The 23843-nt window shown below is 43.3% G+C and overlaps 2 protein-coding genes across 9 annotated transcripts in view; one reads left to right on the forward strand and one right to left on the reverse strand.

Moving 5' to 3' along the window:
• The window catches only part of LOC138766295 (amiloride-sensitive sodium channel subunit beta-like), a 159662-nt gene that overhangs the window by 19853 nt on the left and 115966 nt on the right, over positions 1-23843 (forward strand). For 5 of the 8 annotated variants that reach the window (XM_069943782.1, XM_069943785.1, XM_069943786.1 and 2 more), the window contains 2 exons: positions 12669-12828; positions 19880-19978. The gene's annotated coding sequence lies outside the window, so the exon portion shown is untranslated. Of the gene's footprint in view, positions 1-12668; positions 12829-19879; positions 19979-21877; positions 21996-23843 lie in introns of all 8 variants that reach the window. The other 3 variants (XM_069943790.1, XM_069943787.1, XM_069943783.1) reach the window with 2 other exon arrangements.
• ENTPD2 (ectonucleoside triphosphate diphosphohydrolase 2) overlaps positions 3418-23843 on the reverse strand; it is a 42167-nt gene continuing 21741 nt past the window's right edge. The window contains exons 2-9 of the mRNA XM_069943779.1: positions 22978-23095; positions 22410-22560; positions 20552-20711; positions 9967-10194; positions 7474-7743; positions 6539-6658; positions 6030-6167; positions 3418-5319 (exon numbers count right to left, since the gene is read on the reverse strand). Coding sequence (XP_069799880.1) covers positions 5116-5319; positions 6030-6167; positions 6539-6658; positions 7474-7743; positions 9967-10194; positions 20552-20711; positions 22410-22560; positions 22978-23095 — 1389 coding nt within the window. The 3' untranslated portion in view covers positions 3418-5115. The remainder of the gene's footprint in view (positions 5320-6029; positions 6168-6538; positions 6659-7473; positions 7744-9966; positions 10195-20551; positions 20712-22409; positions 22561-22977; positions 23096-23843) is intronic.

The raw sequence follows: 23843 nt of genomic DNA on the forward strand, positions 1-23843 counted from the left end.
TCTGCTCCATGCTCTGGACTCTACAGCCCCCTCCGCGTCTCCTGGTATCTGCTCCATGCTCTGGACTCTACAGCCCCCTCCACATCTCCTGGTATCTGCTCCATGCTCTGGACTCTACAGCCCCCTCCGCGTCTCCTGGTATCTGCTCCATGCTCTGGACTCTACAGCCCCCTCCGCGTCTCCTGGTATCTGCTCCATGCTCTGGACTCTACAGCCCCTCCATGTCTCCTGGTATCTGCTCCATGCTCTGGACTCTACAGCCCCCTCTGCGTCTCCTGGTATCTGCTCCATGCTCTGGACTCTACAGCCCCTCCATGTCTCCTGGTATCTGCTCCATGCTCTGGACTCTACAGCCCCCTCTGCGTCTCCTGGTATCTGCTCCATGCTCTGGACTCTACAGCCCCCTCCGCGTCTCCTGGTATCTGCTTCATGCTCTAGACCAGTGCTTCTCAAACTTTATCTACTGGAGCCTCACCCAACAGACCAAGGCAATGCCTGGGCCTCACCAGACTGACCAAGACGATGCCAGGCCTCACTATCTGTGGTGAAAGTCCATATAAAAGCAGAAAATAATGCTAGGGCTAGATTTCACCCGTCTCCCAAGCTCTAGATAATAATAAAGTAAGTACAAAATAAGTTAATAATATTGCTATAATGGGGATTTTAGCAAACAGCAAAAGGACTGTGCAGATCATAGTTACTTTTGAGAATACTGCCTCCCCAGCTGGGCCTCACCAACAACTAGGGGGCGCCTCACTGGTGAGGCCTGCCTCACAGTTTGAAAAGCACTGCTCTAGACTCAACAGCCACCCACCCGTCTCCTGGTATCTGCTCCATGCTCTAGACTCAACAGCCACCACCCCCCCCGTCTCCTGGTATCTGCTCCATGCTCTAGACTCAACAGCCCCCTCTGCGTCTCCTGGTATCTGCTCCATGCTCTAGACTCAACAGCCACCCCCACCCCCGTCTCCTGGTATCTGCTCCATGCTCTAGACTCAACAGCCCCCCCCCCCCCCCGTCTCCTGGTATCTGCTCCATGCTCTGGACTCTACAGCCCCCTCCGCGTCTCCTGGTATCTGCTCCATGCTCTGGACTCTACAGCCCCCTCCACGTCTCCTGGTATCTGCTCCATGCTCTAGACTCAACAGCCAACCCCCCCCCCCCCGTCTCCTGGTATCTGCTCCATGCTCTGGACTCTACAGCCCCCTCCGCGTCTCCTGGTATCTGCTCCATGCTCTAGACTCAACAGCCCCCTCCGCGTCTCCTGGTATCTGCTCCATGCTCTGGACTCTACAGCCCCCTCCGCGTCTCCTGGTATCTGCTCCATGCTCTGGACTCTACAGCCCCCTCCGCGTCTCCTGGTATCTGCTCCATGCTCTGGACTCTACAGCCCCCTCCGCGTCTCCTGGTATCTGCTCCATGCTCTGGACTCTACAGCCCCCTCCGCGTCTCCTGGTATCTGCTCCATGCTCTGGACTCTACAGCCCCCTCCGCGTCTCCTGGTATCTGCTCCATGCTCTGGACTCTACAGCCCCCTCCGCGTCTCCTGGTATCTGCTCCATGCTCTGGACTCTACAGCCCCCTCCGCGTCTCCTGGTATCTGCTCCATGCTCTGGACTCTACAGCCCCCTCCGCGTCTCCTGGTATCTGCTCCATGCTCTGGACTCTACAGCCCCCTCCGCGTCTCCTGGTATCTGCTCCATGCTCTGGACTCTACAGCCCCCTCCGCGTCTCCTGGTATCTGCTCCATGCTCTGAACTCTACAGCCCCCTCCGCGTCTCCTGGTATCTGCTCCATGCTCTGGACTCTACAGCCCCCTCCACGTCTCCTGGTATCTGCTCCATGCTCTGGACTCTACAGCCCCCTCCGTGTCTCCTGGTATCTGCTCCATGCTCTGGACTCTACAGCCCCCTCCGCATCTCCTGGTATCTGCTCCATGCTCTGTGCTGACAGACATTTTTAACCTTATTGCCACAGCTCATATTGATGTGCCTTCCTGGATGAGCTGCACTACTTTCTATAGGTTGTAGACACAGCCTCATGCTACTTCTAGGGGGAGAGTAATGACAAAATGCAAAAATGATCAAAACAGCAGCAGTAGAAATGGATTCACAATCAGCGGTGATTTAGAACTGAACACATTAATTTCACAAAGTGTCAGTGACTTGGAGATGCAAAAGTGGTCCCTTTATCCCTTTAATTTTTTGAGCAGTGTACTTCACTGTCTGGATCGCTGCCTTTCCCGTCTCACTGCAGGAGGTGGTCTCTATAGCAAGTCTATGGAGTCCATCTCCAGCAGCAAGATAGAGATCACAGCTAAGCAGTCTGCTTCTCCTGGCCATATCCAACGATTAGTGGGGGTCTGAACAGTGATAAAAAGGTTTGACATATCTCTTAGGGTGTCTCTTTACACAAAGAGATTCATCTGACAGATTTTTTAAGCCAAAGTCAGGAATGGATTTGAAAAGAGGAGAAATCTCAGTCTTTCCTGTTCTCTGTTTATAGTCTGTTCCTGGCTTTGACTTCAAAATTCTGTCAGATAAATCTCTCAATATAAGGCACCTTAAAAAGGTACTTTTAGATGTAAAGATTTGTCGCCCAGAGCGACCGCAAACGAGTGCCAATCAGCGTGATTGGAGCTCATTTGCTCCGCCTTTACATGGCACAACAACTCTAGGGGCCTAGACACCACAAAGACATTTGTTGATATAGCTCAGGAAACTTGACAGCACAGATATGTATATACTATACATCTAAGATATGTATATATCTGTGCTGTCAGTTTAAAGATCACAAGCAGCAGTGTATACTTACCATCCGCGCTGCTTGTGATCGGGCATCCACGTCTTCCGCTCACCAGCTGTACAGTGAGGCCCTGCCTTATCTGGCTGTCAGTCATTCTGAAGGAGGCCTGAACATACAGCCAGCGATCAGGGGATGGGAGATCTGGATACTGGATCACAAGCAGTGCGGATGGTAAGTATACACTGCTTGTGATCTTTTTACTGACTGCACAGATATATACATATCCTATATGTACAGTATATCTTATATGTATATATCTGTGCTGTCAGTTTCCTTTTATCAACCCTGTTTACACAGGAAGATGTGTGGCCAACGACAATAAACTTTAAAGCCAGCTCTAAAGACCCGATCAGCCGAGGATCGGGCATGTTTCCTTCCCTTGGCTGATTATTGGCTGCAGTAGCATTTCTGCTAACACTTCTGGCTGATAAAAGGCCCTTAAAGGATATTTTCCAAGCCAAAAAAATCACCAAAAAGAAAGTACCCATCTGCAGACAACTATTTTAGGGGTTATTGCCCTTCGGTACAGAGCAGGGTGTTGGCTGGCTTATTGTCATGGGACAGGGACACAAACTAAATACCTTGAAGCAAATAAATAATCATTAGGAGACATAGTTTTATGACCTTTAATGCCATTTATAAACAACCAGGACTTATAACACTGCTCATGCCCATCTTTTATAACACTTAAAAAAAATCACCTGGGAGGAAGACCTGAAATAAAAGCCGATGTCAGCAACCGCTGGTTATTTACAATGCCCGCAGCCAAAGTGAGAAGAGATCCAGCAAACAGTCTCGATAAAGGGCTGCATTGGTGTTACTGCTCGGATGGTTGCATCATTCAAAATCCATGCACAGATCAGGGTGTAGTTCTGCAGTACTACTGTAGGTGGCAGTGCTCCACAAAAGTGATCCCACTTCATATTCCATACAAATTATTAAAAAAAAAAAAAAAACTACAATCATCTTCTGTGTATATAGAATTATATAATGGTAAGTTCCTTCTATAATAGTGCAGTAAACCTCTAACGTGTATACATTCAGTCCATATGTGGCCTAGATTTCACAGTAACCTCTATTAATCTAACCCAGGGCAGTTTATATAGCTATATACATATTTCAGCTCCACGGTCTGTAGATGATGCATCTGCCCGTCATTTGGCTTGAGGTCCTATGATTGTCAGAAGCACTCAGCATGCCCCTCCCCAGCTTTTATGGTCAGATGCTTAGTAGTTTATAGTCATCCTCATGACTATAACTAAGTGTACTTGTCCGACAGTAACACTAGAAACCGGCGCCTATAGGCAAAAATAGGAATCTAGGGAGGAGAATTTATTTATCTTGCTTTTCCCATTCAATATTATTTTGGGGAAAAAAAGGGATTTACATAGTGTGGCCATAGAGCACATGACATGATAATAGTAAGCACATATTTATAGTGACTTGTATATGTACAGTATTGTCTGCACTGTGTAGAACCCAGCTGGTGCCCATTGCTAAAAAACATACTTAAAAAAAAAACCTTGGCTCTCCAGCTGTAGCCAAACTACAACTCCAATCATGCCTGGACAGTAAAAGCTTTAGCTGTCTAGGCATGATGGTAGTTGTAGTTTTGCAACAGCTTTAGAGCCAAGTTTCCTTACCCCTGATATAGAAGAACACAAACTGCAGATGTGGACATATAGTCCATCCCATATCCTAAAGAAAATATAAGTGAATGTGTGACTTTATACCAAGCCAGCGATAATAATAACCCTGAACTGTAAGTAGCCTTACTTCTATTGGTAGAAAGAAAACAAAGAGCTACAATCTATTTAATTGTATCACAGCTGTTATCACACAACACATTTACAGATAGTGGTGCCATGAATGAAAAGAAGAAAACTACGGAGGTCATCTTTACAACAGATCAGATTCCTAGCATTGTTTGCAAGTGAATATTAGAACTCCTAAGCGAGCATTTGACCAGTTATATTGTGGGGTGTAGGCGTTTGATGCTGTAGGAATTTCACATTTAGGAAGAAAATGTGTGACCAATTGGAAGAAAAATATATATATACACACATTAAAAAAAGTCAATTAAAAACTTGCTTCCATCACAATAATAGTTATCAGGGATCTTCCACGTATAGTATACAGTATAGATGTCCCATCCATTGACATGTTTCATGCCCGAGCTTCAGCAACTATATACTGTATGAAGAGGCCACAAGCCCCATTAGGATTATGGGGAACATAAATTTAGCTGTACAGTCCTCTACTTTTGGGCAGAGTAGCACTAAGATTTGACCCATCCATAGATGTCTCACTTCATATGGTTTGCTGCTGTTTACTGGACCGAAAGGTGCCAAAAAGGATAATTAGACCCACGAGAATGATGACCACGAAGAGGAAGATGAGGGCAGCCCAGGAACTGAAGCTGGTGGCTTTGAGCACAGAACCTTCTTCTGCAGGTATCATGTTGGTAAGGTTCAGCATGTATCCAAGGGCCCAGCCAATGGAGGTGTCAGCAGCCTGGTGGAAAACAAGGAGAAATCAATTACAATGCTAGCACATAAAACTTCCATATTAAAGAGGAACTCCACCCAATACATCTACATAAAGAGGTTATGCATTATTAGAAAAACAGTGCCAGTAGTCTCCAGATTGTGTGTGGTATTGCAGTTGAGCTCCATTCCCTTTAACAGAACGAAGTTGCAAAACTACACCCGAACTGAAGATGAGCGCTATGCTGTTTCTGGAGGAAAGCAGCCATGTTTTTCTAAGGCTTTATTGAACGTTCTCTAGTTTTTCAGGACTGTATATGATGTCTGCAATTGTTGGTAATATTCGTCAGCAATGTGCAAAAAGTTCACCCGTATTGCATCTGTAACCCAGATTTTTTGTGGATCAGCAAAAAGGGGAAGGTAATAGTTAAATAAGTGGAAATGGTTTAAAATGATTACTAATCTGTATTTTTTTTATGGATTCGCGAACGTTACAGATGTTTCATCCGCAAACATGACGAGGGCGCCCATAGACTTCTGTGGGAGTCTGTGCTGCAATTACGCACCTTACTAGAGCTGGTCAGTAATTTTATGCGGATCCAATTTTTGCCGATTGCAGATGCATAAATATACGGACAGTGTGAAATCTACGGGCCATCATTTTGTCTGTATTTGCAGATCTACAAGTGGTTTAGTGACATCTCCCCCTCTGTTACCCATAATAAAGAGAATGCCAACCTTCCGCTGGAAAACAATGTTGGGGAAAGTGTTGTTGTCAAACTTGTACCCTTTGCTGGTCAGCAGGTAGATGAAGTTAGCGGTGGCGCAGTAACCATGGAGATGTTTTTGCACCCTCTCAGGGGCTTTGCTGGAAAGCTGCAGGAAAACAAGAGTAACACCAGGTATATTATATCCAAGATCAATACATTGCTAGCAGAAAGCTACAGCTTGGGTGTCAGACTTGCAGCCTTTCAGCTCTTGCAAGACTACAATTCCCATAATGCCTGAACAGCCAAACCCCAGGCATGATAGGAATTATAGTTTTGCAACAGCTGATGGGCTGCCAGTCTGACACCCCCGATCTACAGGGACTGAGGAACTGAGTCAGTGTATCTAAGCCATGTTTCATTCAGTCAATACTTTCTTGTATGTTAGCTCCAAACCCTGGTGCATTAGCAGAGAAGAGGATTTCTGCCATTACAGTGAATGTGCCATCCCGCATATCTAGCGGGTCTGTACTGACTCACATCTTTATAACTGGAGGAGCAGATGGCATCGGTCGCTGCCCGCAGATCGTCTAGTGACTCAACCGGCATCTTCATCACAGATTTCATGAAGTCTACGGTGTAATAAAAAGCTGCAAAAGCCTGAAAGAAGACAATAACCATTACTGCACCCAGGAGTCGCTCCGCAGAAGGGACTTTTATAGTCATATTTAACATGTATTATATTACACTCTGCGGAGACCTGGTGCCTGCGCCCGAGCGTCTCCATGACTACAGCAGGCGGCTCTGGCACTCTCTGCTAATTCATTGCATGTGGGACGAGGATAAAGCATATGGTAAACTTTGGACGCGGTCTTTGTTTCCAGTAAATGCTAATTCTTAAAACCCAACATTATAAGCAAAAATTCCTCTTCTCTTAACTCTTCTAGAGGCGAAGATTATGTACATGTTTACATCTACGTTTTATACTCTTACCAAAGGATAAAATGGATGCTAAAATGGATTTTATTGTATGCCGTAAAGCAGAATCCGTTTCCCAGTGACTTAGACCTCCTGCACACATCCGTATTTGGCTCGGTAGTGCACGAAGCACAGATCACACTGTTCTTGGTCTGTCAAAGGATCTATGAAGCTCGGACAATAGAAAGGCAGGTCCTACTGTAGTCTGGCCTTTAGGCAAACACATGAACCATAGTATCAAAGGTAATGTGCCTATAATGGGGCCTATACTGTCCGCAAATTACAGCAGTGTACATTGGAACCTTACATTATAAAAAAACATACATTGCAACGTATACATTTTGTTGTGCGACAAACCAAAAGATGACGACACTGTGCTATACAGCATAGGCTGCCAGAACAATTGTTACCCAGATGTAACATAGCAATGATGAATTAATGGGATGCTGAGGAACCTGACAGACACGCAGGACTTTTATATTTATATTGTTACTTACAATGAAATTCCCATTCACTTTGGGTTGGAAGACTCTGTCGAAGGAACAGGAGGAGTATGGACAGTCCGAAAACTGGAAGATATTATCCACAAGTGCCCGGCACTGCTGTCCATTCCCGCTGCCACTCATCACAAAGGTTGTGGAAGGGTCATAGTTATGAGGCTTCTCACCCGCCGTGCACGGGCTCTCATAAACATCCCCTAGTGTTAATGTGTTGTTGTAATTCTTAGGCCAGCATGGATTCTGAACACTCGATGCATAACTCTGTTCCTACAAGAGAAAAAAATATAATACTGGTTGTTACATGGTATGAGGGTTATGTAGAAATAGACCAGAAAATGCCCAGGTACCAGCATGCTTCATATTATTATATACAGGACATCCACAGGTTATACTAACTGTACATATTATACACAAAATATTTATGACAAAGAGACTGTGATTTTTCGCCACACAGAGACAGTGTACACTACATCCTTGGGACATTTCTGTGTTGTGCCCCCGGGTGTTATGCTGGAGGATCGGCCGGTCACTTGCTAGATGGTTGAGTGTGACGCCACTCCGGTGGTGGTTGGCCGAGATACAACCGGACCTTAAGATGTTACTATGTGACGCCAGTGCCAGTGGGACACACAGATGTGGTGGCATACCCGCTTTTATTTTAGAAGGCCGGTTGTACCCTTTTCCCCTGTGGACAGTGTTCTGCTGGGCTGCTACAGGGTCCCTTGTGATGATATCACGGTGGGCCGGAGTGGTGTAGTCACCCTCCCGGACTATTGGAACTGCCACCCACAGAAAGGGGTTGAGCAATCACTGAGCCTCTTTATCATACATAAGCTTGGTTATACTTGAAAGGTACTTATGTGCAGCAAGTTATACAGCTTTGTTTTGACAAGATAAGTTACACTTTATAGTTCCCTTTATAAAACACTTGATGAGACACTTGACAGTATAATAACCAGATTATAATAATAATATTTATTTGTATAGAGCCAACAGATTCTGCAGCAGGTTTTTTTTTAGCACAGTAAAGAGGATACAATTACATATGATAAAATTAAATTAGAATAAATAAAAATACATCATAAATATGAGAACTGCTTGCAAGAGTGTACAGAATAAGAACCGGGGATGACACCAGGCAGTATATATCCAGGTTATACCAGCTGTACATATATACAGGAGATACCCAGGTTATACCACCCGTGTATATATATATATATATATATATATATATATATATATATATATATATATATAAACAAGACACTGACACTGCTTGAAAAAGTTCCCAGTGTGGGAGCGAAACGTCGCAAGTTTTGGGTGGAATAAACTTCACGCTTTTTTGATTCTACTCTGAGTGCTGCGGTTATCTACTTGTTTATATACCACGCACTATTGGTCCCGTGTGCTGACCGCTTGGCACCCACCTTCTTTATCATTGAGGAGTGCTGCAGGACTTTCTTATTTACTATAATATATATATATATATATATATATATATATATATACACACACACACACACACACACACACAGGAGATCCCCCAGGTTATACCAGCTGTACATATATAATTATATACAGTATATACCAAGGTTATACCGGCTGTATATATATTATATATATATATATATATATATATATATATATATATATATATATATATACATACAGGAGATTCCCAGGTTATACCAGCATGATCTGCATCTCTGTACAGTCCCCAATGTAATCTTGGATAGTTGCAGGTTGCTTTGACCAAATCTATGAAATAGAGTGCTGTACTGTAGTTGCACAAAGTCCCCACTAGATGGTGCTGTAATATTAGCATTAGGAGTAATCTGCACTAAACATGGTGTTACATATCAGGAGTCTTGCTATCAGGGACATTCAGGATACAATGCTACTGTTGGGCCCCATGGGAAGGTTACATATTTAATCCAAAATGTGTAACCTTCTTCTTTCCTTCTATAAATTAAATCCATCACCATGTTTATATTCATGTTCAGAATTTTATGCTTGTTGTCAATACAAGGAAACAATTACGTTTCCATTTGACTTCACAATCGTAGGCTTTTCTGATGAATCCAGGAAGTCTAAAACAACTACATATTATTGCACCTTTATAGTAGAAGAGGTCATAGGTTGCACCTTTTTCATCATTTTTGTCATTGTAACAACACTGCTATGGTATCGTCCCAATACATAAAAACTCTGGAAATGCAGACTACTAATAGTGTTACTCAACCTCTCCAGCTGTTGCAAGACTACAACCCCCAGCATGCCCTGACAGCCTTTAGTTGTAGTTATGCAACAGCCAGGGAGCCAGAGGGTTGGGGAACCCTGCCCTATATATGGAATCATATTGGCTTCAGTACAGCTTGGGGATAAAACAGACATTGGGATCAGTTTGAGCTCTCAGTCCTCCGACATCTATTCAGAGTGTTGTTTTGCATGGACACCCAGTTTGGTGGAGCATGCAGTGTATCACCTTACCTTCAGCACTTTGGACAGGATCCTCTTGAGGACTTGGTCTCGGCCGTAGCACAGGAAGCTGTGGGTGTACACCCGATAGGACTGGCCGTACAGCCGCAGGTTTACTTCATTCTCAGGATTATCGATCTTGTCTGAGGTTTCAAAAGTAATTTGTGTGGACGCTCCACCAAGATCCATGGCTCCCAGAGTCCCCTTCCTGGGCTGGAACCAGCGTCCAATCCAGCTGTACTGCAAGACAAAGAAAAGAAGGACTCCCGAGTCAACTCACTGAACTCTGCCCTGGATTTATAGACAGACAAATGTTGATATGGTATAAGATACATAGTACAGGCCCACCATGACCAGGGCCACACCATGACCATGGGGCCTGTACCATACATCCCGTCTGCTTACCTACACATTTCTGAGGGGTTGGCGTGTCTATGAGGCCAACCCAGGTGACTTGAGGACTCCAAACAGAAGAAGGACTCCTGCCTTGTGTCTTTGTATTTTGAGGCATTGAGCCCACCCATTACTAAGCACATTCATGCAGAAATGTATTTTGCTAGGATGGTGTACTGCCAGGAATGCCCCCTCAGCTAATCCCAATGGGAGTTTGGCCAATTTCACAGGAACGCATTTATACACCTGTATAATAGTCTCATGTCCCGGCCTGACCACAGACCTAATAACCTGAGCTGGCACCATCACGAATCCATATTATACTCCTGTGAGACTAATGGTGGTTTTACATGGAGCGATAATTCGCCCGATCGCACGATTAACGATTTTGAATAAACAATGTTTTTTTTTTATAACGATCAGCGTTTAGATGGAACGATACATCGTACGGAAAAATCGTTTTGTGATCGCTTAAGCCTATCTCACACACAGGTGAAATCGTTGGAAGAATGTTTACACGAACGATCTGCAAATTTTTTGCGAACGATCAACGACGATTTGAGAACATGTTGAAAAATCAAAATGAACGATTTCTCGCTCGTCGCTTGATCGTTCGCTGCGTTTACACGTACGATTATTGTTCTAATTCGATTGTTATCGTGCAAATTTGAACGATAAATCGTTCCGTGTAAAACCACCATAACCTAAGCTTAGGCTAGGGTAACCCAGTCACACCTGTACATTCCGCCTCAATCCGGACAGCAGATGTGTGAGAAATCCACTTCTCTCTGAGTATATACAATAAAAACGGTACTCCTTTAAAAAAAAAAAAAAAGTTTTAAAATGAAATGGTGGAAGATAGTTATACAAATCTACAAATTACTATTATTAAAAAAATCTCTCGTCTTTCAGTACTTATCAGCTGCTGTATTTCCTGCAGGAAGTGGTGTATTCTCTCCAGTCTGACACAGTGCTCTCTGCTGCCACCTCTGTCCATGTCAGGAACTGTCCAGAGCAGGAGAGGTTTTCTATGGGGATTTGCTGCTGCTCTGGACAGTTCCGGACATGAACAGAGGTGGCAGCAGAGAGCACTGTGTCAGACTGGAGAGAACATACCGCTTCCTGCAAGACATACAGCAGCTCTTTTTGAAGGATTGAGATTTTTTTAATAAAAGTAATTTACAAGTCTGTATAATTTTCTGATACCAGTTTAAAAACAAGGTATTTTCATCTGAGTACCCCTTTAAATGTGAAAAAAAGTCCAAAACATGGTGATACAATAGCCCAATAATGCATCCAAGCTACATATAATGTTACAGGTTAGAGATTGTAGAGCGTCCATCACTATATTCTATAGTAGTTTGGAAGTTCACAACATGCAGAATATACAGTGGTACCTTGGTTTAAGAGCTCACAGTTCTTCAAAATTGTGACTTGGTGTAAGAGCATTGCTTTGGTGTAAGAGCTCCCTGTACTGGGTGGGAGGGGCATGGTCTGCATAGTGGGGTCTACAGCCCTGTACTCTGACCCAGGAAGTCTCCTTCACCTTCCAAATCATAGCAGATCCACTTCAGGCTGGGGGTTACATCAGGGGACAGGACTGTGGAGGTAATCTCTCCATAGCTGTGACCCCTCTCTCCCCAGACAGAGAGCGCTGCATGTATGTGCCCACATCTGTCCTGCTCATTCCTTCATGCTCCCTGCAGTCTCTGCCCGCCCTTGTGTTTCCCATCCTCTCCATTACTGTACAGTAACTTATAATATCACAGATTCTGCTGTTTCTGAATATTTGTTTAATCTGTTTTACATGTTATTTAGAATAATGAATCATTATTTTTGGGGTGTGGAACCAATTGTCTGTATTTCTATGATTTCTTATGGGAAAATTTGCTTTGGTATAAGAGTGGATTTGGATTACAAGCGCCGTCCCGGAACAAATTATACTCGTAATCCAAGGCACCACTGTATATGAATGGGGGTGAAAAAAACCTTATCTGCCTTTACTGTAAATTGCTATGGATTTGCAGTGCGCACCACAAATCCTACAAATGAAATTCACTAGAAAAATAAGCGCACCTATAAATCCTAATGGACAGACATAGTAGATATGTGCGGCTTATGATGTCTTGGGTACAGGCTTATACCCAAGGTGAAAAGAAAAACAAAGAAAATTTTTTACACCCTTTGATAAATCTCCCCCATGGTGTACATAGCAAATCCAGCCATTCTATGTCCAGGAAAGTCATTTCCAATGAATATGTCCTGCTACAAGTTCTGCCAATCCCAGTATAGATACTCAACACTGTTGTTTGTCTCACCAGGAATACAATCCATCCCTTTCTGTTAGAAGAGCTATGATCATTGTCTAACAGATACAAAGCCTGTCCACTGGATCATCATAGCACCCACACTTCAACCAATAGAGGGAGCAAGACGCAGAGACTGGCGGCTGGTGTTATCACTGGAGCGGCACCTGAGGGGGTAAGCAGCATCTAACTCCCGAAACTCTACTAACCTCACCTGTAGTATTTGTCACATATGTAAATGACCCCTATGGGTACAAACCCACTTGATGTATTTGCTGCGTGAATCAGTCTTAAAAATAAGCAGGCAAAATGCAGGTTGGCTTTATACGATTGTTCTGCGTTAAAATAAGCAATTGCGTATTTTAACGCAGAACAATTGTATAAAGCCAACCTGCGTTTTGCCTGCTTATTTTTAAGACTGATTCACGCAGCAAATACGTCAAGTGGGTTTGTACCCTATAACTGGATTAGACAGATGTAAACTTGCTAACAACAGCTGACGGCATTTATCAGTCATGGGTCACAAGTGCATTCTCAATTACTTATCTAACTATACACACCAAGGTTACTAAAAACTCATCCGACCACTTCAAAACATCATCGGCATAGTGATTTATGATACAGAACTGTAAGGCCATACTGCAGGGTTCTTTCACCTTGAAGGAAAACTCTGCCGCTGATAAAAAAACAAACAAAAAAACCTGAACTAAAGCTCCAGTTGGTGTCTTCATTTTTCCTTTGCTTCCTGGTTTGGGGTTTCCCATGATGCACTTTGTCTCCTGTGATGTCTAACTGACTCTTTTGAACTGTTAGATGGCTTACATCTTGTTCAGCCAATCAGAGCTGAGCAACCTGAGTCATCAGCCAAAGGGAGGCTGCCCTCACAGGCCTTAGGGTGCTATTACACAGGACGATTATCGTGCGAAAAATCATTATATCGTTATAACGATAATTGTTCTGTGTAATTGCAGACAACGATCGAAAAATCGTTCGTATGTCGTTGATCGTTGATTTAGATCTGAACCTAAAATTATCGTTAATCATTCGCTGTAATTCCGCATTCGTTTGCTCAAGTTCCGCATTTTTGTTTTTTAGAAATGTATATTTTTAATGACAAGTTTTGTACATAAACAACACAAGTACGGGGTGGATAACATTGTGAAAAATAAACATAACCTGCCAGAGGGAATTGAACCAATCGATGGCAGGAAGGCATCACAGGCAAATGTATAATAAACAGAATCCAAGTCACCAACCAGTAGCATATAAAGGTAATGGTTAAGTAACTCAGAACACAACCCTACAATAGAAACTGGGAGAGCGTTAAAAATCGCTCCGTGTAATAGGACCCTTAGACCCGCCTCCCTCTTGATGATGTCATTGTCACAAAATGGCTGCCACAGAACAGCCTGGGGTCAACAGTCATTACGTAAGAATGAGTTTACCTCACTTCCTGGTGGGGGATTGAGGGGGGAAAATATAGGGAAGTGGGGCAGATAGGTGATTGAAGTGTATTACAAAGTTGTATAACTTTGTAATGTGTTTCAATTACTGGGGAAAAGATATTCACCCGAGTTGTCCTTTAACTGTGCATGAAACCCTTGAACGTTGTTGTATAAGTGAAGGGCCACATTAAAGGGGTATTCCAGCCCCAGGAAAGAAAATGTAAAATGAGCCAGAGGGGCTAAAAAGATGAAGAGAGCATACTCCCCAGCCCTGATCTGCCACTCACTGTTGTTTCCTGTGACCCTGTTAAACCATAGACTGTAGTGGTGACTGAAACCCATTATGGCCAGTTTTCTAGACATATAACAAGTGATTGGTGCTGGTTTGTAGAGCCTTCACAAGACACAGTCAATGGTGCAGCCTAGCCTGGGGTACTCTGGAGATATAAATTAGTTTTTGTTTTTTCTTCAAATAAATGGTGTCAGAAAGTTATACAGGTTTGTAAATTACTTCTGTTTATTAATCTCCAGTCCTCCAGTACTTACCAGCTGCTGTATGTCCTGCAGGAAGTGGCGTATTCTCTTAAGTCTGACACAGTGCTCTCTGCTGCCACCTCTGTCCATGTCAGGAACTGTCCAGAGCAGCAGCAAATCCCCATGGAAAACCTCTCCTGCTCTGGACAGTTCCTGACATGGACAGAGGTGGCAACAGAGAGCACTGTGTCAGACCGGAAAGAATACACCACTTCCTGCAGGACATACAGCAGCTGATAAGTACTAGAAGACTGGAGATTTTTATATAGAAGTAACTTTCAAATCTATGTAATGTACTGGCACCAGTTCATTTGAAAAAAAGCTATTTTTTCTCTGGAGTGACATGTTGCGGGTACTTACAGCAGTATCACAGCCATTTGTGTCCCCATGGAGTGTGTTTTCAGTGTCACTGGTGGACCATGGTGTGGAGATGTGACGCAGACAGTCCATTAGAAACAAGTGTCATTCATTCGATAATCAGCCTTGTGTAAAGGGGTAAGTTTCCCTATATTCTTACGCTTGGTTTACTGTCTATGGTCACCATATGGCGGTGAGTGTTATGTACATATAACAGACTACACAGATGTGTGTATAAAAGAAAACAAATAGCAGCCTCACAGTTTACATACAGCATTAGGACTCTTAGAAAGGATCTCATGATGCCGACATAACGTCACATATATGACCTGATCCTCCCGAGTCATAAAACATCCTTATCACGGAAGCACGCGGTCTGCAGTCTCCAGATGTCATTAGCGTTACACGGTTTACTTGCCAAGGGTAGTCTACAGGTGCCTGCAGGTTGTAACCCGTCCTCTAAGCCTCTGCGCCTTTTACACAAGATAGTAAACAATTTAAAACCTGATGCGGGCGGGAAAATCCGATTGTACTAAGTAGTCAGAGCTTTGGCATCGTACATGGCTTGTGAAGGAGCTGAGTGGTTATGTAAGAGCCGAATGATACATGCTTCCATCTAGGCATCTATGATGGAGACACAATGAAAGGAAAATGCAACTCACTCACTGATCATTATGGGGGATGTGGATCTACTGACCTGTAAGTTTCATGACATATCTACATAGATGACAGAAGGCGTCAGAGGTAGCACAGGAAGAGGTTAACCCATCTTCTCTTCTAGTCTGTGTGCTGTGCTTTCCTGTGATGGCCATTAATGCTTCTAAGTCATCTTTTACTCAATTTCTGACTATGTATCTCCATGAGACTGTCACGGCACCCATACTCCGTGTACAGCAAGCCAAGCAATAACAGAGGGACAAATCCCTCAGCTGAAGACCTCCATGCCTTTGTTCTAGCGTTCGGTAGAGGTCGTAGCACACACAGATCTCAACTTCTGACATGTTGCTGCCATGTCGGAAGTTGAAAGAAAATTTAGGTACACTAAAGTTACAGCAGCCATGTTCTTGTGTAGGTCACAGTCAGTTCAGCTGGTCCAGGTTTATAAGACGAGACAGTGTGTGTGTCTGATTTTACTTCTCAATCAGATAAATCTGAAAAAAAATTGAAGGCTGTTAATTTAAAGGGGTTATCCAGGATAAGAAAATCATGGCTGCTTTCTTCTTGAAACAGCTGCTACCCTGTCCTCAGGTTATGGGTGGTATTGGAACGCTGCTGCATTCACATCAATGGACCAGAGCTGCAATACTAGACACAAACCGAGGACAGGTGTGTCTTTCCAATTCTGAATCATAACTTGAAGCTTAGACCAACAACTAGTTGCCCCCCTTACTATCTAGCATGATCAGGCAGAAGGGTAAAACTCATTATAAATGTGGCACAAGTCAGGTATCTGTCTTTTTGGCTTATTAGCAATAGACCACTCTGTTACAGGTGTATACTGTATGAGGGATATGCTCACATAACCAGCCATACATTCATATGGTAGACATTCATGACAAATATGGCATCCATTTAACAGACGCCTGACTTGTATGAAGAATCTATGAAACGGATGCCATTATAGCCTCATGCAGCCCATGATGTCACTGGTAGACTTTAAGGGTGCGTTCACACCTACAGAATCTGCAGCAGATTTTATCGTGCAGATTTGTTGCTGTGTTCAGTTATTTAAAGGGGTAGTGCGGCGGTAAAAAATTATTCACAGAATAACACACATTACAAAGTTATACAACTTTGTAATGTATGTTATGTCTGTGAATGGCCCCCTTCCCCGTGTCCCACCACCCCCACCCGTGTACCCGGAAGTGTAGTGCATTATACATACCTGATCCGTGCCGACACACGTCCGCCATCTTGTGCCAAACGTCATCTTCGGCCGGCCCGAACACCTCCGATCTTCCCGAGTGCCTGCCGCGTCATCAGCTGCTCAGCCGCGATTGGCTGAGCATAACTGTGCTCGGCCAATCGCGGCTCAGTGGCTCAGTAGTTATTTTGTCCTTATGTGCATGGCTATGTGGCTTCTTTTAAGAAAATGTATAAATCATGTTTTTATGAAATTTGACAAATAAAGTTTATTGATATTGAACACGATAAATGTCCTTTTTGTAGGAGATAGTAGATTGGGCTGAGGGACCAGCATACACATTAGCAATGTATAGAGTGTATTTCTTTAAAGTTAGGACTAGTTTAAAGTTATCTTCATTGAAAAGTACAGTGCTTTTCCTTCAAAAATAAGGACATTTCAATGTGATCCCAAACTTTTGAACGGTAGTGTATAGGAAAAACAAAGCCTGATCAAAATAGTATTCTGTGCCACTATGGGCATTTACACTTATCTTGTGTTGACACCGTTGTAAACAATTGGCAACAGTCACTATTGCACCAAACACTGGCGTACCATTTTATCTGCCCAGTCCAACAAGGGTCCTGGTCTAGAAGAAATGGTTATGGACTAGCGCAGGGGTCCTTAACTGGCGGACCGTGGAGGCCAGCTGTCCGGACCCCTGCTGCAGCTCAGTATACCTGTATACTGAGCTGCGCTGTGCACAGTAACTATGAGCACTTGTAACGAGCGCTCATAGTTACTGTGCGGCAGCACTGATACGCCCTCCCTGTCAGTTACTCTTGTGGCCAAAGCGGTCACAAGAGGCCGCACTCTGTCTCTGGTGCCGGTGCTCAAGTGACGTCACTGGAGTGCCGATGCCAGGACAAGGGGAGAGCGGCCTCTAGTGACCACTGCAGTCCGGCCACAAGAGGGAAGAGAAGAGGAGACGCCCAGGCCCAGGTTAGTATAAGTGGTTTTTTTTTTATGTTATATGCTATATGGGAGGGGGAGCACAGGGGGGCTATATACTATTGGGGAGCACAAAGTGGGGGTCTATATACAATTGGGGGAGTGCACAGGGGGCTATATACTACTGGGAGCAGTCACCCCCTTTGTACCTTATTTGAAAGGGCTGGTGAGAGAGAAAAAAATACCAGTTTCAGATGTGATACCAAGATTGCGTAAGATTTTAGCCAACTAATAGGTGGTGTAAAGGTAGGCCAAACAGCCTGAACGCCTCATAGCTTTGGTGCTATTATTATTGTGCGCTGTCACCCAGCCCTTCGTAGCTGGGAACAGTGTAACAATATCTGCAGTATACAGCTCATCTAATTCCTGCTGCATCTTTAGGTTATTAGGAGTATACCAAGGACTCTTTTTAGCATTTGTATTATGATTGTAAGTCCCAGCTTAACCACTGCTCTGATGACTGAACTGACAGGATCACAGATCACCAGACCGCTGTCAGTACAGTAACCAGAGCCGCAGGTCCCTGTATTATGCTCATGGTAAACCAGACAGTTTATAAAGATCAAAGTAGATTCCCCCATTAACTTTAAGCAACAGTACAGTACAGATTATAAACTCTATATAAAGGGGTTATCCAGTGAAAATTTACTTCTATTTAAAAATCTTCAATCTTCCAGTACATATCAGCTGCTTTATGTCCTGCAGGAAGTGGTGCATTCTCTCAAGTCTGACACAGTGCTCTCTGCTGCCACCTCTGTCCATGTCAGGAACTGTCCAGAGCAGCAGCAAATCCCCATAGAAAACCTCTCCTGCTCTGGACAGTTCCAGACATGGACCGAGGTGGCAGCAGAGAGCACTGTGTCAGACTGGAGAAAATACACCACTTCCTGCAGGACATACAGCAGCTGATAAGTACTGAAAGACTAGAGATTTTTTTAATAATAGTAATTTGTAGATTTGTATAACTATCTTCCACCATTTCATTTTAAAACTTTTTTTTTTTTTAACAGAGTACCCTTTTTATTGTGTAGTAAAAAAAAAAATCAAACCACAATACTCTATAGAGCCTATATTGTATATACTCAGAGAGAAGTGGATTTCTCACACATCTGCTGTCCGGATTGAGGCGGAATGTACAGGTGTGACTGGGTTACCCTAGCCTAAGCTTAGGTTATGGTGGTTTTACACGGAACGATTTATCGTTCAAATTTGCACGATTACAATCGAATTAGAACAATAATCGTACGTGTAAACGCAGCGAACGATCAATCGACGAGCGAGAAATCGTTCATTTTGATCTTTCAACATGTTCTCAAATCGTCGTTGACCGTTCGCAAAAAATTTGCAGATCGTTCCGTGTAAACATTCTTCCAAACCTCTCCTGCTCTGGACAGTTCCTAACATGGACAGAGGTGGCAGCAGAGAGCACTGTGTCAGACTGGAGAGAATGCACCACTTCCTGCAGGACATACAGCAGCTGATGCTGCTGTAAATGTGAAGTAAATTACAAGTCTATATAACTTTCTGAAACCAGTTGATTTGTAAGAAAAAGTTTTCAGCTGGAGTACCCCTTTAAGATGTGGACCTCCCAGCATGCCTGGACAGCTATAGGTGTTGATGGCATACTAGGATTGATGGTTTGCATTAGCAGAAGCTTGGGGGAACACCGACCTATAGCAAAGGGAATCCAGTCGATTACCTACTGTACCTGGCACAGGCCCTGAAGTCAGTGTATGTAGATTGCTGAGTGCAGCACTCCAGGCAGCAGGCTTGCATCAGCCAACTTTCCACCTGACATTCACTCTTATTAAATGGTTTATTTGCATTAGATTCCATTGTTCTGTTAGAAAGAGACAATCCTGAGCCAGATCAGACCTCCTGGGTACAGAGAGCTGAGCAGGTGAATGGAGAGAGGGCATCTCCCCTGCACGTGTCTGTTTACATCCTGGCATTGAGCACAAGGTCCCTGCCCAGATGTCTCATCTCTTTTCATGCCCTGCTAATTCCCTAATAATGTCCCATCTTCTATCCCACAGATCATTACAAAGCAGAAGACAATCCCACGTCTGGATGCCAGCAGCCCAGAGGCAGAGACCCGTCCCTCCTATGGAGCTGGCATCCTTTGCAGTCACTTGGTACGCGATCAAAGTATCATAATAATCTTATAACAGCCTCACCCATACAGATCCATTCATATTGACTTATCGCTAAAAAGCTAGTTAGACAGTGAAGACCGACACGTACAAGCTGTATCTGTAACATCAGATGGGCTACAGAAATGTTACTGTAAGGGCTTAACAGGAACAGCAGGACTCTTGTCCTCAGGTTTGGTGTGGGGTTTTGTAGCTCAGTTCTATTGAAGTGAATGAAATGTAATAAAATACACAACCTGAGGACAGGGGTGGTGCTGTTTTTGCAAGAAAGCAGCTGTATTTTTTTTTTTGTAATCCTGGGTAAGGCACAGAGTAAAACTGGCTGAATTCCACAGCGGAGTCCCGCCAGCCTGCGTCTCATACTGGCAGTCTATGGGAGGTTTGCGTGCGAGCCTCCCATGGACTACCAGAATGACACGGAGGTGCTTTTTTGCAAAAACAGCACCACCCCTGTCCTCAGGTTGTGTATTTTATGCCGTGGAATTTCGCCAGTTTTACTCCTTGTAAACTGGCCCTAACCCTTTTATTCTGTTCACAATAACTACGGCTTCATACCTTGATAAAGTTCTCCAGGAGATAGTTTGCAGTGACCCAGCCGAACACCCCTTCGTCCTGACCCGAAAGAATCCTGGCCCCTCGGAATTCAAAGGGATAAGACTTCAGAGTGCCGCTGACCGCTTCTAAAACACTGTCAGAGGCGCTCGGGTTTGTCCAGCTGTAGGTAGCAAGAAACAACAGGCTCAGTCCTTGTGGTGCCAAATCTGACCACCTACTGGTGTATATGGGACTTTGTCTGTTCGAGACAGGACTATAGTAGTTATATTCCTGTATATACGAGCAGTATTATAGTAGTTATATTCCTGTATATAGGAGCAGTATTATAGTAGTTATATTCCTGTGTATAGGAGCAGTATTATAGTAGTTATATTCCTGTATATAGGAGCAGTATTATAGTAGTTATATTCCTGTATATAGGGAGCAGTATTATAGTAGTTATATTCCTGTATATAGCAGCAGTATTATAGTAGTTATATTCTTGTATATAGAAGCAGTATTATAGTAGTTATATTCTTGTATATAGAAGCAGTATTATAGTAGTTATATCCCTGTATATAGGGAGCAGTATTATAGTAGTTATATTCCTGTATATAGGAGCAGTATTATAGTAGTTATATTCCTATATATAGGAGCAGTACTATAGTAGTTATATTCCTGTATATAGGAGCAGTATTACAGTAGTTATATTCCTATATATAGGAGCAGTACTATAGTAGTTATATTCCTGTATATAGGAGCAGTATTATAGTAGTTATATTCCTGTATATAGGAGCAGTATTATAGTAGTTATATTCCTGTATATAGGGGCAGTATTATAGTAGTTATATTCTTGTACATAGGGCGCAGTATTATAGTTTTGTACATAGGAGGCTCGGAGTCTTCTCTGTATACCTTTTAGCATCCAGGAAAATAATACAATTATTGGGTAACACTTTCTACAGCCTGCAGTTGGTGTGTGTGTGATACAACATAGACCCCAAGTATGCAGCTCTATAGGGAGAGGAATTTATAACGCAACATAAAATCTATCATAATATTTGGAGTGTAAATGAAGTACTCAGGCCTGGAGTTTACATGAGATCACTATGGGTGGTCTATGGAGCAGGCGTCTCCCTGCACCGAATGGAATCTTACTAGATAAGCCCTGAGCCAACCCTTCTCTTTACAGCACCCCATGAAGTAACATTGTACAGGTGACAGCTACAGGACATGAGGATGTGTGTAACTCTTCAGCTGTTGTTGAACCATAGATCCCAGGTCTCCTTCACAATACATTGGATAATGTTACATGACATAACTGTGCTCTCTAATGTCTTTCCTTAGAGCCATTGAAGGGGCTGGATAATACCATTGTAAGCCCCCCTAGGCAGAGGAGTTATAGGCGTCTCACTTATCACTCTATGGGCACACATCCAGGAATATATAAAAGATGTTCCATCTAGTAGGTATAATAGACATTGTTCCTTTATTTTCCTTCTGTCAGTAACCATGTTATATTGGTTTCTATCGATCGTTCAGCATTTGATCACCGGTGGCTGAAGAAGCTGGATGCAGCCCTAGGGAGTCTGTGAAAATATAGACAGATCTATAGGCTGTATCCATGTTTTTCTAGACTCCATAGGGCTGCATCCAACTTCTTAGCCATTGATAATCAAATGCGTAAAAATCAGACTCAAGCATGCTCCTATTGCGCTTATCTCTAGTAGTCACCAATATGGCCGTGTTAAGACTCCTGAAAGACTAATCTGCCTAGTTGATAGTTATGCAGCAGTACAGGGGAAATACGTCAGGATAGCCAGGCAGTTCCTCCATTCTGGTAGACCCCTGTACTTTTAAGCAGCTGTGTGGTACATACTTGAGCAGTCTCATCCCGGCTGTTGCTCCCAGGTATAGGGGGGTGATGGCGTGTCGGCTGGAGGGGATGTCATTTACGGCCTGCTCCAGACAGCTCTGCAGGCTCTTCCCTGCCTGAGGTGGATCCTGCCAATAGCTGGATATCCCGGGACCTAAAAGTCGACGACACGTCAAATCCATTGTCAGTGGTAATAGTCACTTCATAGGGATCACATAAAAGCAAAGAACATGGAAACCATCAACACATGTTTCTGGTTAAATCCTTTTAGAGATAAAAATCAGGATGTACCATTAAAATCCTGCCATAAACTTACAGTCATAGCCTTTATTTTTCATTGAGGTTAATAGAAGCCTTTTGAGGAGAAATTGGCTTGCAAGAGCATATGGGCGGTCATGTATACATGTATATAGTATGACAGACATGTATATTGTAAGACATTTGCCCATACTCATGGCTGTCTCCAATTATAGAGGGATAAGCAGCCCTGGAGAACTCATTTCTGCTCTTCTCAGTGAAATATTCATGAGCTTATAGTTGGGTGGGAGTCTAGGGAGGCGCATGTACTCACCATGTACATCACACATGCTGTGCTCACTCACAATGCCAGTGTCATTTTCTTTATCTGCCGGCCACTTGTAGATAAATAATGCCGTGTGCGAGGATCCTGCGTCCAATACAATACCATACTGCAGAAGGAAGACACAGTAATGAGTGATAAAATACAGTGTATATGCATAAAGAGCCGGACTACAGTAGATATATTCTTATCCACAGGGAGCAGTATTATAGTAGTTATATCCCTGTATATAGGGAGCAGTATTATAGTAGTTATATCCCTGTATATAGGAGCAGTATTATAGTAGTTATATCCCTGTATATAGGAGCAATATTATAGTAGTTATATTCCTGTATATAGGAGCAGTATTATATTAGTTATATCCCTGTATATAGGGACCAGTATTATATTAGTTGTATCCCTGTATATAGGAGCAGTATTATAGTAGTTATATTCCTGTATATAGGAGCAGTATTATAGTAGTTATATTCTTGTATATAGGAGCAGTATTATAGTAGTTATATTCTTGTATACACTCACTGGCCACTTTATTAGGTACACCTGTCCAACTGTACGTTACCACTTAATTTCTAATCAGCCAATCACATGGCGGCAACTCAGTGCATTTAGGCATGTAGACATGGTCAAGACAATCTCCTGCAGTTGAAACCGAGCATCAGTATGGGGAAGAAAGGTGATTTGAGGCCTTTGAACGTGGCATGGTTGTTGGTGCCAGAAGGGCTGGTCTGAGTATTTCAGAAACTGCTGATCTACTGGGATTTTCACGCACAACCATCTCTAGGGTTTACAGAGAATGGTCCGAAAAAGAAAAAACATCCAGTGAGCGGCAGTTCTGTGGGCGGAAATGCCTTGTTGAT

This window comes from Dendropsophus ebraccatus, chromosome 10 (assembly GCF_027789765.1).
Source record: "Dendropsophus ebraccatus isolate aDenEbr1 chromosome 10, aDenEbr1.pat, whole genome shotgun sequence".
Classification (NCBI taxonomy): Eukaryota; Metazoa; Chordata; class Amphibia; order Anura; family Hylidae; genus Dendropsophus; species Dendropsophus ebraccatus.